General features: G+C 34.0%; 1 protein-coding gene across 3 annotated transcripts in view; it reads left to right on the plus strand.

Moving 5' to 3' along the window:
- KIDINS220 (kinase D interacting substrate 220) overlaps positions 1-12,735 on the plus strand; it is a 95,966-nt gene that overhangs the window by 30,793 nt on the left and 52,438 nt on the right. For all 3 annotated transcript variants that reach the window (XM_052809312.1, XM_052809313.1, XM_052809314.1), the window contains exons 10-20: positions 966-1,064; positions 1,772-1,870; positions 2,828-3,005; positions 3,537-3,701; positions 5,095-5,274; positions 5,651-5,816; positions 6,759-6,910; positions 9,325-9,614; positions 11,015-11,155; positions 11,798-12,041; positions 12,210-12,298. In XM_052809312.1, the coding sequence (XP_052665272.1) occupies positions 966-1,064; positions 1,772-1,870; positions 2,828-3,005; positions 3,537-3,701; positions 5,095-5,274; positions 5,651-5,816; positions 6,759-6,910; positions 9,325-9,614; positions 11,015-11,155; positions 11,798-12,041; positions 12,210-12,298 (1,803 nt within the window). The remainder of the gene's footprint in view (positions 1-965; positions 1,065-1,771; positions 1,871-2,827; positions 3,006-3,536; positions 3,702-5,094; positions 5,275-5,650; positions 5,817-6,758; positions 6,911-9,324; positions 9,615-11,014; positions 11,156-11,797; positions 12,042-12,209; positions 12,299-12,735) is intronic.

Raw genomic sequence — 12,735 nt, forward strand, 5'->3', positions numbered from 1 at the left:
GGCTTGTTAAACTGTCAAGAAAGGCTTTAAACTCAGTTTGCTATGAAGCCAGGTGGGAGAGGAAGAGCTGCAAATGAAAGAAGCAAGTGAGAAGGCTGCAAGTGGGATTTTGACATTCCTGCTTAGAAGCAGGTGTGCGTTCAGAGGCTTTTCTTAAATGTCTCTACACAAGTGTGCATTAAACAGAAAGAGTCGTGGTGCATTCACTAGGCTACAAAAAGATTACAGGCATGGAAACTTCCTGGTATAGCACACATCGCTGGAAAAAAAAAAAAAAAAGATGACACAAGCAGATTTGCAACTATCAACTGTTCCCCCTGGTTCAGTGGTACAATATATGGCTGATCTGCATTCTGGTACTTTGTGTTGACTTTCACGTCCATCTACTTTTACAGCTTTCCAGCTTGCATGGCCTGTTTTTAGGTCAGCCAACCAGTTCAACAGTTTTATTAGGCTATACTGTAAAATTGAGACAAAAATGGAATTTTTTTTTTTAAAGGCCTGGAGGTAGTTAGCACTTCCATGTTCTAATAGGAGAGAAAAAAAAAAAAGCCGCAGAGAAACGTGACTTACATAATAGGGGTAAAAAAGACAACACTCTGGAAAAAGTTGGTTTATTTCATTAGAAAACTTGTGTATTTGAGTTACAACTGAATACTCATATATAGTTTTGGAAACTGTTTCAAGGCAGGTTGAATCTGCTTGGATTGTTAAAGCTCTTAATATATTTTGCACAGGTTTTTAAAATAGATTTGTGTTCTCTAGCCAGATTTCCGTTCCCCCCGCCCCAAAGTTCTGCTGCTGTGCCAACTAGATTTGGTGGTGTTTCCCTTTGCCCTGAGCTGTGCTAAAATTTTCTGTATTATGTGCTGTTTTCTGTATAGTGGTTGTACTTTATATACAGTTTTTGAAATTAATCCAACTGAATGAAAGTACTGTTAACATTTAATACTCCCTTTTTTCAGGATAATAAGACTGCTTTATATTGGGCAGTTGAGAAAGGAAATGCTACAATGGTGAGGGATATCTTGCAGTGCAACCCTGATACTGAAACATGTACCAAGGTAATGATTAGAACTTTAACTGAATGCTTTGTTTAACATCTGTTCTTTTCTCAACTCCTATGTGATGTTAAAATCATAATACCAAATTCAGTTTTTGTGAAGTGTTGGTGCTTTGCATGCTGTAAAAAAAAAAAAAAATTCTTCTGAGACACGGAATTTATTTTCAGCAATGGTAATATCCCCTTTGTTGATAAACATCACCTACTACTAAAACTCGATAGCAGGGAAAGTGTGGATACTTTACCTCAGCATCACTGACATGACCAGCAATAAGGAGTAGAGAGCAGGTGCTACTGGAAACTGAGGAAAGAAGTTTCTGATATTACTAAGCGTGAAAGTTCAGCCCACCGTTTCTTGCATGTGCAGGAATAAAAACAATAGAGGAAGTAGTATGTACAGCAGTGAAATACCTTTTCAGTGAGTCTCTTTTCAAATACCTTGTATTATATCTGAGTCTTGTCTTTCTCTGTTTGACACTGTTATTAACAGAATTGTATTTTGTTCTGTGATTCTAATCTATCTAGAATATGGGGTCTGTGATACTTTTTGATAACATGAGCTGAAGTGTTGTTACTTGCACAGTAACATATTTAATTTAAAAATTCCCTTAAAAGTTCGGGATTTAATTTGTTATGCTATCACTAGTTTTTGCTTGGTTTTGAGTATACAGAGAAGATCTTTTTGTTAGGCCTACTTTTCCCTTTTAGGATGGAGAAACACCACTTATAAAAGCAACCAAGATGAGAAATATTGAAATAGTAGAGCTTCTTCTGGATAAAGGAGCTAAGGTCTCTGCTGTAGACAAGGTAAAGAATATTTGTTTACTTTAGTGTATTTAATCATTTTAGTTTTGCAGCAGAATTTTGTAGTGAGCTGTCAAGGCTAATACAGAAAGAGAGCTTCCCATATGCTTCATGATTAAATAGACCATAATACTTAAACACTTAGTCTCCTGTATGCTTAATAATTAAATAGATCAGAATACTTAAACGTAAATTAATTCCCACAATTAATATATTGATTTTTTGTTTGTATTAGGGTACTTTTAGTAATATGAAAAGAAAAAATTCCAGGTCAGGAATAAAAATTTCACAGATAAGAGTATTGATTCCTAATACACTTGAAAAAGAGCATAGAGAATGGTGGTTATTTGTTGCTGATGTTTGGGTTTTGATTAATAGACATTAAACTAGGCAATGCCAAGGACAAATACAACGGTTTATTGCTGTCCTCTTACGCGTTACCTACTTTGACTGTAAACCTTTTAAATACAGGAACGTTTATTTGATACTTTTTTAACCTCCTAGTATTATATTTAGGGCAAATAAGTAATAATGTTGATTTGATGTAATAAGGAAACTTTTACCAGAAAGCTTTTTGGAGAAGTCTCAGCAGACATTGAAATAATTCTAACAAGCAGTATCTCTTGTTCCAAACAAGTCTCTGAATTTGCTAGTAGACATTTGTTTCTAAATAGAGACTACAGTTTTCGTGAACCTTAAGATGTTGTTATTAATTTTTTAGGAAAGAAGATAGTGCCTTAGATTTAGCATTATAAGAACTGCCTTCTCACAGGTCTTTTCTGGAACTTTTGTAATGCTTTTTCAAGGGGAAAAAATGCTTGCTGAAGGTGTTAATACTGTTGAGAATACCTTAAGAGGTATTTCAAGTAAATACCACATCTGAAACGATGTGGAGCATATATTCTGTTCATAATCTTAGGAATTCATGTTAGATATTACTAGTTTTTCACTTAATTACAGAAAGGAGATACTCCACTTCATATTGCCATTCGTGGAAGAAGCCGTAAACTTGCTGAATTACTCTTAAGAAATCCAAAGGATGGTAGATTGCTTTATAGACCCAACAAAACAGGAGAAACACCTTACAATATTGACTGTAGCCACCAGAAGAGTATTTTGACACAGATCTTTGGAGCCAGTAAGTACAACTATTTATTTAATTTTATATTTTTTTGTAATCACTTGTATATTGAGAATCCAGTTTATTCAATTCTGTATTGAAAAATGGTAACTGTTTAGTTTTTTAAATGTTGCAACTAATGGGAGAGCCTTAAAAAAAAATCAGTTGGCAAAACCATTCACCATTTAAAAGCCTAACAAAGGTCAAATGTACCTTTTACTTTTGACATTGGATACTATGCGACTTCTGTTGATAGTTTTGTTTTTACTTAGATCTTGCTTATGTAGGAATTATTTTCTTTGACTTGCTCTGATTTGGGATTTTGTTTGAGTCTTTTGTGGTAAGCTCTAATGGTTTTGATAATTACATAACATTTATGTGGATGATTTAAAATTCCTTTGAACAAGAATGTACCAATAGTAACAGCTATTATATGGGAGGAGTATATATACAAATATAGGTGAACCTGTCATGATTTTGTGTATGAAAATGGTAATATTGAAGAGATTTCTTAAAGCAAAGTTCTGTAACACAGTATTTGTATTACAGGACACTTGTCTCCCACGGAATCTGACGGTGACATGCTGGGTTACGATCTGTACAGCAGTGCTTTGGCTGATATTCTGAGTGAACCAACCATGCAGCCACCTATCTGTGTAGGCTTATATGCACAGTGGGGAAGTGGAAAATCTTTTCTGCTCAAGAAACTGGAAGGTAGAGGTTAATTTAGCCTTTTCTGTAGGTTCAAATCTATCTATGAAAAGCATCACATGGGAGTTACTAGTTTTTGCAACAGCCGTTGTTTCCATGTGATGTATCCAGTCTCTGCTTCTGTAATGAAAGGATTTAAATTTTAGTGTGGTCAGTTTATCCATTGGTTGCTTTGTTCATTTATACGATGTCAAGACAGTCTTTGAGTGTTGCTGGCTGTTGTCCTCTGGGTTTCCTGTAGCAGTGAATCTACCCTTTAGGTGCTGCTGAAAGTATGGCTGCTGAAATATGCCTTGCTGGGGGTGTTTGTGTGTCAAATCGGGTTCAGACCTTTTGCTGCAGTATTTATTTATTGTGCCTCCTATGTATCATCTTATATTTTTTTGAAGTTTAAGACCAAATTCCAGGATATTAATATTTTTTTCTCTGTAGTGTATTTTCTGTTTCTAGTTTTCTTCCCCTATCTCCTTGTTTACTTTCGGCTTTTTGAACTTTCTGAAATGACAGAGGAAGGCAAACACACAGAGAGTCAATATTTTTCACAGTGCAAATAGGCATCTTATGTACAGGATGTTTTTCTGAGATGTTTCAGTATAATTCAAAATATTTTTACCAGTCTTGATGTTTCTTACTTTCTGTGATTCCTATGTTTTGAAAAGTTTTTATATTAGTCAAAATGGGGTCTCTGCGTTAATTTTGTTCACCTTGTGCCCCATGTCATAAACAAAAAACGATGTGCATTTTCGACGGTGATGTTTATTGCTGATGAGCTCTTACATTTTTAAAACACTTTTTCAGTATTTTCTTCCTGTTCCTCATTCATCTTTTTATTCTAGATTGTGTATTTAATGTTTCTTATTCAATAGATCCTAAATAAGTTTCTTCAGGAATTCCTGTTTTGGTAGATATGAATCAACAAACAGAAATAAATACTGAAGCTTTTACATTGTATTGTTATATCTGACTATTTGAGGAATGTGGTCCAGATTTCAATGATGGGGGTTTTGGTGTTAGGGTGGGAGTTTTTTTGACGGATATGTTGGATTTATTTTTATTGCTGTCATAAAATACTTTTTACAATTTTGAAGGAGGATAGGAAATGGCATGGCTTTTAATATGCCTTTAAAAGCAGAAAATCTGCAGCAAACAGTGCAATTATTACGTATTTAAATGGTTTAATTCATTGCATGGATGAAAACTTAGGGTTTTGCACTAATGTGTGAAGAAGAATTCAAGCATCATTGTCTGTTTTTCTTTTTTTTTGGATCAATAATGGGGAAAAGTTACACAGTAGTGAAAAAGTGTTTCTTTTCAAAGATGATCATTATAATACTTTTTTTGCTTTCTGTTCTGGAATGATTTAACATGTTAACTGGTCTTTGTCTTTTTGTTTTAGATGAAATGAAGACTTTTGCAGGACAGCAGATTGAACCTCTGTTTCAGTTCTCCTGGCTTATTGTATTTCTCACACTTTTGCTGTGTGGAGGTTTGGGTTTGTTGCTTGCTTTCACAGTGGATGCAAAGCTTGGAATAGCAGTGTCACTCAGCTTATTAGCAGTTCTCTACATTTTCTTTAGTAAGTCTTATTTTATATGAAGTTTGGGAAAGTTTTATCTATTTTTGGAATTCATTATTGTTTTGTAGACATGCTTTGTGATTCAGAAAAAATACTAAATGTTTTTGTAGCAAATAGGATCACTTCAGACCCTTTCCTTATGTTTTGGATGTGATTTGTGTGGGGGCATTCTTGAAATCAAAGGAGAATTTTGTATATTAACTTCATTATGTTACTCTTACCACTCTCATTCATTTAACAGCCATAACTGTTAAAAATTCATTCAGCTCCTTTTACGCAACTCTGTGCCTTATCTGTTCAAACTTCGTGGTTCTTTCAGTTCTGAATGTTGATTAAAATAGAGCCATAACAACTTTTAAAATTTTTAATATTTTAGCTGTAATTTACTTTGGTGGCCGAAGAGAAGGTGAGAGCTGGAATTGGGCCTGGGTGTTAAGTGCAAGGTTGGCAAGACATATTGGATATTTAGAGTTGCTTCTCAAACTCATGTTTGTGAACCCACCAGAATTACCAGAGCAAACCACTAAAGCTTTACCTGTCAGGTTAGTTATTTCATTTATTTACTCTTGAATTAATAATTCAGGTTCACTCTGATACTTTTCAAACTGCGTTTTAATGTGCTTGTTTATCTTCCTATGAAAAGCTGTTGAGATAACCTGTTTGAAAAATAATAGCCCTAGAAGATCATGTAGTTAAATTTTTCAGTGTGAAGAAGATAGTAGTGTTTTCAAGAAAACCTCTGTGCAAAAGTTGGTGAAAGTTACTGCTTTTTAGTATTAGGGGGTTTGACTATCATACTAATAAAAATTTGTAACAGACAAAATAAGAATTTAGTTTTCTGGTATAGCTTACTGTATATTACAATTAATGCTTGTTTCACTGATTACTTCTGTTAAGGTCTCTTTTTTTTTTTTTTTCTTTTTGTTTTTTTTTTTTCCTGTAAGTAGAGCATCAGACTGCTCAAAGTTTCTAGTTTACCTGAAAGCAAGAAAATTTGTGCCATGTGTTTTATAGTTTTGTTTATTCCTATTGTTTAGAGACGTGTATTTTAACCTGATGGTGTTCCTATGTGATCTTGCTCTTCTATATTTTTTTTTTTTTAACCCTCCATAAACATTTGAAAATAGCTCAGAATGCAGTTTTAAAAACACTTGTCAATATTATGTTTTGGCATCATAAAGATATTTTTATGTTTTTACTGCTGTGTGAGGTGCCATTAGCAATGTGATCATTTTTATCTTTTTAAGAAATCAAATTTTAGAATAGGAAGTGGGGCAAAGAAGAGGTTGATAACAGGAGAAGAAATAAATAAATACTTAAATTCCATGTAGAGTTTAAAAAAAATTAAGTATTTAAATATTTTACATTTTGTGCCACTTGAAAAAACTTTTAACTGCAGAGTCGCAGGAATATTTTTGTTTTGGTTGCCAGAAAATATTTAAAGCTTTCTGAAGTATACAAAATACATGTTTTTTCTCTTTCAGATTTTTGTTTACGGACTACAATAGACTGTCCAGTGTAGGTGGAGAAACTTCATTGGCTGAGATGATTGCTACCCTCTCTGATGCATGTGAAAGAGAATTTGGTTTCTTAGCAACAAGGCTATTTCGAGTTTTCAAGACAGAAGATACACAAGGTTCTTATTACCTGAATGACATTTTTGATTATTCCATTTCAATGCACCGTTACCAGGGTTCTGTTTTTCACATGATAAGCTGTTTTTAGAAACTGTTGTAGCCATGCAGAAATTCATACAGAAGGGGAAACTCTTTCTATTCTTTTGGAGAGAGGAATGCCCTGTTTTCTTAGCTCATCTTCATTTTATTAATATCATAAAGGAATATCTTTTGTGAAGTATAGTTTTCAGAAGTGTCAATGGAAATGTATTTATATTACATCCTTTTAGATGCAGCATGATATTTTTCCGTAGCAATTAAGCCATTGTGTGTGAGTCAGATAAAGGGAAAAGTATACTTCTGTGTATTGCTAAGAGAAGTTTCTGTTTAGTTGATAGGATTTTAATTCAGAGCTTTTATGAGTGACCACTACTTATTCTTGGAAATAGTAAATGTATAGAGCATGTTGGTCCAAAGCCATAAATTGCTGTGATCAGTGCTGATAAGATGGAATGAAATATTCCTACTTGATCCAAATGGAACAAATTTTTTTTCTTCTATGCCATCTGTACATCTGTAGATTTCTGAAAAAAAATGTGCTGAACAGAGTATGATATTATGAAGAAAGGGAGTTCTTGAGGGTAACTTTCAATTCATAGAGGACTTATTTCTGCTTTGAGTTCAGTTTCAGTCAATTACTTCTCATTTCATTTTGACCCTGACCAGAAATTGAGGAATCTGTTAGATGCTGTTTCTTGTCACAAAGGGAAATGTTTAGACTCTCCTGTCTTGCAGAGGGTGGAAAAAACCATGCTACATGCTGAACACAATTTGCTTTTCATTGTTCTTTGTCAAATTCACTGATGTTCTTTATGAAAGTGATATGTGGAGTTTTTCACCCTTATTTCCATATTAGACATTCTGCAGTTCTTCTCCTTAACCTCAGTGAAACAGCTTTCAAGGTACTGTAATTTGTCTCGAAATTGACTTGAGAATGTCAGTGTAGTGCTGGCTCTTGTGATTATTTGCAGTAATCACTTTTTCCCTTTCATTAGTAATCTTACATTTCTCTTGTATTCCTTGGCTCTCTTGCCTTCCTGTGCTCTTCCTTAATATCTAATTGATTATTTTTTAAAAATTTTATCTATTTGGTGATCTTGCACATCTTCTCCTTGTCTCCATATGTTTGTTAGGTCTAGGGTCATAGGTTTCTTGTCTCTAGATGTTCATAGAAATTCCATATCAGTTTCTTTTTAGTCTCCTGTATCTTTAATTTTTGTTACATCTGTAGACTTGCAGACAAGCCTATTCAATTGCCATTTCATTGCTGATGATTCCTAAGTCTCTAATGCAGTGCTATCTCTTTCTAGCTAGAGGAAGCTTACATCCCTACTTCAAAATGTCTATAACTGAATGTAATTATAACTGAGCTGTTATTCTTCTCTTCTTGCCCCTCACTCCTGTCATTATGCATTTCTGTTGCTTTGTCTTGCATCACAATCCTATCTGTCACATAAGTCAGTAATGTGAAAGACCTTTCCAGCTCATACCCTGGTCTAGAAAATCATACGTGGGCCATGTATAAACCTTGGATATTCTTTCCATATAGCATATTTAAAATTTGATTTTTCTGTTCCAGTTCAAATATTGACTTTTAGCTGTCATCGTTTTGCATCAGATTATCACTCTGTTCTGTTCTTTGTTATCAACAAATGTGTACAGAAGATGTGAATCTTCTAGATGAGTACATCACTAGATGTGTACAGATCCTAAAGGCAGAGGCTGCCACTTTGGAAAAAAGCTATTTCTTTGATCACTGCTTTATCTGTGCTAACCTCCAATTGCAGTATTTCTTTGTCTCTTCCTTATCAATCCAATTGAAGTCAGGAGTTCTATATTCTCTTCTGAGGCCCTTGTGATCTGTCCAAACCTTACATACTGCAGTCCTCCCTTTTTTGTGTATGTTTTAGCATGAAAGAAAGGATAGTCTCAGGTTGTAGCTTGCAATTTTGATTTAGTTCTCCAATGGCACCATTACTATTAGATTATGTAATTATCATGTTTCCGTTTAAAATGGAGTAGTTACCATACTGTTTTCCTAGGATTTACTTGCATAAATATACTTTACTAAGAGATGCCACAAAAGGGATGATACCACTGATATGAAATCTATTTAATAAAGATCATTTCCATCCAGTGTGGATTTCTTGAAGCAATGGAAATAAACTGAAGACTAAAAGAATATCTCCGCTTCATAATTTCCAAGAATTTTGGCAAATTTAGACCATTTTTTTCATGTTTGTGACTGGATGGTAACACTGCAATAACCTTTTGTGCAAGTTAGTGTTTTATGAGAAGTGTGCAAGTTAATAGATTTCGTACTAACTGTAATTACATTTTACATTCATTTTAACAGCAAATACTTGTCTCCTAGGTAAAAAGAAATGGAAGAAAACTTGCTGTCTCCCATCCTTTGTGATTTTCCTGTTCATATTGTCTTGTGTTGTTTCTGCGATTGCCCTGCTGGCGATTTTTAATGTAGAACCAGCCAACATGACAGTGAATGTTATTCTTATATCAGTTACCTGTGTTGTTGGTTTGGCCTTCATCTTGAATTGTCGCACATGGTGGCAAGTGATGGATTCAGTTTTGAATTCTCAAAGAAAACGTCTTCACAATGCTGCCTCCAAGCTTCACAAGTTGAAAAGCGAGGGGTTCATGAAGGTAAGCATTTATATGAATTGGCCATTAAAAGAATTGAAACAAAACCCTAAACCTGTAGCCTTCTTAAGATGGGGCAACATTTATTTAATCAGGCCAAGTCTTGCAACATTAGAATGAGCCTTGGTGAGTTTTTACTGAAGGGAACACTTCTGTTCCACTGGTAGTTATGCTTACTGTATGAGATCTGTCTGTTCAACCAGCAATGTTAAGTTTGGATTAAGTTTTCACTTTCTATTTTTCTGGGAGGAAGGTACTAGGAAAACAGTTGTTCTAAATGATCAGTATTTAGTAGAAGCTTACTTTAGACCACAAGATTAGAAAGAATAACTTTTAAAATATTCTAAAGGTGAAAAACCAAGCCTAAATTTGGCTGTCTGCAAGACCTCTTTACTAAGAAAGGAATGATAGCACTGAAAGAACATTCCAAAACAGTTCATATATTTCATGAAAAATGATACAAAATATTATTGTTTCGCTGGGTTGTATCTAAACTGATAAAAATGTACCCATCAGGCTGTCATCAAATATCCTATATGCTCCTATTTGAAAATAAACTTTAGCATCATGATAGTTACCTCCATAGTTTACAGCTAATACATTGTATAACAATATGTTGTGCAAGTATTTTTGGAGCACAGAAGACCATATCTGTATCTTGCTACTGTGTTTCTTGACAATTGTTTTTTGAGTGGTATTTATCTGGCATAACTTTAGCCATTTAGGAGTTAGGTTCACGCTTTGCAATCAAAGGAGAGAAGTGGGTATTTCTGGAGAGTTATTCATATGACTTATGTCATCATAATGTGCACATTCAAGATGAATCTAGTGGTGAATAGTTCAGATTTTAATGTCTACCTGTTACTTGCTGAAATTAGGGCAGGGAATTCCACCTTTGTTTCTAAGGGTGGTTGTTAAACGTGTAACTTAATGTTGAAAAACTTTAAAAAATCTTCAGATTGCATATCCTGAATAGGAATAAGTGATAGCATAATTTGCTTGGCTGGAAGGCAGATAGAAAATTTTAGTGTGCATTTTATGCAAAGCAATTTTTGAGGATTAAATGAAGCTACAAATACTCTTTTGTTTACTCTTGAAATACTGATTTACAGTGCATAAATATTACTTTCTTTTTAAATACCATTGTAGTGGAATTTAAATAAGGATAGTTTGTTACATTAAAGTGGAATATGCAGTTCTGCTGTACATTTTTGTGCAAATAGGAAATTAAAATTTTGAAAGTGGCATTTTAGGACTTTGGGTATTTATAAAGTGTTTATTTTTGTAATCTTATTGAAGTATTTTTGGGACAAGTAGCAATCTGCAAAAGTAATTATATGCATTTTTGTGAGTTTTAAGTATTATAGAGATGTCTTTTCCTTCTTTGCTTTTCATTTTTATAGGTTTTGAAATGTGAAGTGGAACTGATGGCCAAAATGGCAAAAACCATTGACAGCTTCACTCAGAACCAGACAAGGCTTGTTGTAATTATTGATGGATTAGATGCTTGTGAACAGGACAAAGTTTTACAGATGCTTGATACTGTGAGTTGGATCATTTTATAAAGATGATCTCTGGATCATCTGGATGATCTCTTCCATAGATGAGTTCAGATACATACAGTTATTGTGTATTTTCTATAGAAAGAAGGCATGTATGCAGAGTCTGTGTGTTGTAGTCTTTTAACATTTGTGTACATAGGCATAACTGTAATACTAAGAGCAACGGGTTTTAAAAGTTGAAAATTAAATCTCAGTAGGACTGTAAATGTTAATACTTGTGAAAAGTTTTGAAATAATCAGATGTAAACTATTGAAAATTAATATCCTTTTGAAACAAACTTACAATATTTGGAGAGTTTTTCATATTTTTGAAGCACTTTAGATGAAAACTACTTAAATGCTAAATATTTGTGAGGGCTAGGACATTACTGCATAATATCTTCTTGGTGATGACTTCCACTGTAACTACTACCACGAATTTATCAAGTACGCTTATTTCTAATTGTGGATAAGTTCCTAACATTAGTTATCTCCTATTGAAGAAACAGACATCTGTATATATCTCTTGTCCTCTCAAGTTTATAACTTGAACAGAATGAATATAAAATGTTGAGTCAGATGTTCAAATGACCTATGGTTACTATTAATTATTATTAACAAGGTGTACTGTCTACTTTTTTACAGGTGCGAGTCTTGTTTTCAAAAGGCCCGTTTATTGCTATTTTTGCAAGCGACCCACACATTATTATAAAGGCTATTAACCAGAATCTCAACAGTGTTCTACGTGATTCAAACATAAATGGACATGATTACATGCGAAACATAGTCCATTTGCCTGTTTTTCTGAATAGCCGAGGACTTAGTAATGCAAAAAAACTGATGGTAGCTTCGACAACCAATGGGGATATTCCTTATACAGATAATGCAGGTAAGGTTATGCAGGAGGATGATATGAAAGTTACAAAACCAGCATTCCAAAAATCTGGTTTTTGGAACAAACTATTTAAGTAATTGGCAGATCATCAGTGTTACTTTATAGATCAGTCAAATGTATGTGAATGGAGAAAATGCCTGCCTTTTGTTTTCCTTTCCATAGGATTGCATGAAGAAGTTGACAGGAGAGTTTCTCAGAACAGTCTTGGAGACATGACCAAGCTTGGTAGTAAAACTGCTCTCAATAGGCGGGTGAGAAAGATTTTGTTTGTTTGTTAGGGGATGGGAGGGGCAGGGAGGAGTTGTTTGTTTGTTTTACTAAATGGAGATACTGGTAATACTTTTTTCTTTTCTATTCTTTTTTTTTTCTTTCACATTTTCGATTATGTCAACTTGGAAGACTTAAACCAAACCATTCTTATGAAATTAACATAAATGGTCCATGTAAGAAAAGTACATTCTTAAATCAGTAAACTGATGCTCGATCAAAGGGAAAAAAGTTTGCTTGCTCACTGAAGTGTTCTTTTCCACAAATACTTAAATTCAACTCTCTGTGAATGCTGAGATGATACAGCATGCTGGTAGTAATTATGATCTATGTATGTATGTATATTTTGGATTTTTGTGTATAAGCCTGGTATCACTTGATCACAGGATGCTGCAACAATGGGCAGTAATTAGGCAAATCA

Source organism: Harpia harpyja, chromosome 15 (assembly GCF_026419915.1).
Source record: "Harpia harpyja isolate bHarHar1 chromosome 15, bHarHar1 primary haplotype, whole genome shotgun sequence".
Taxonomy (NCBI): Eukaryota; Metazoa; Chordata; class Aves; order Accipitriformes; family Accipitridae; genus Harpia; species Harpia harpyja.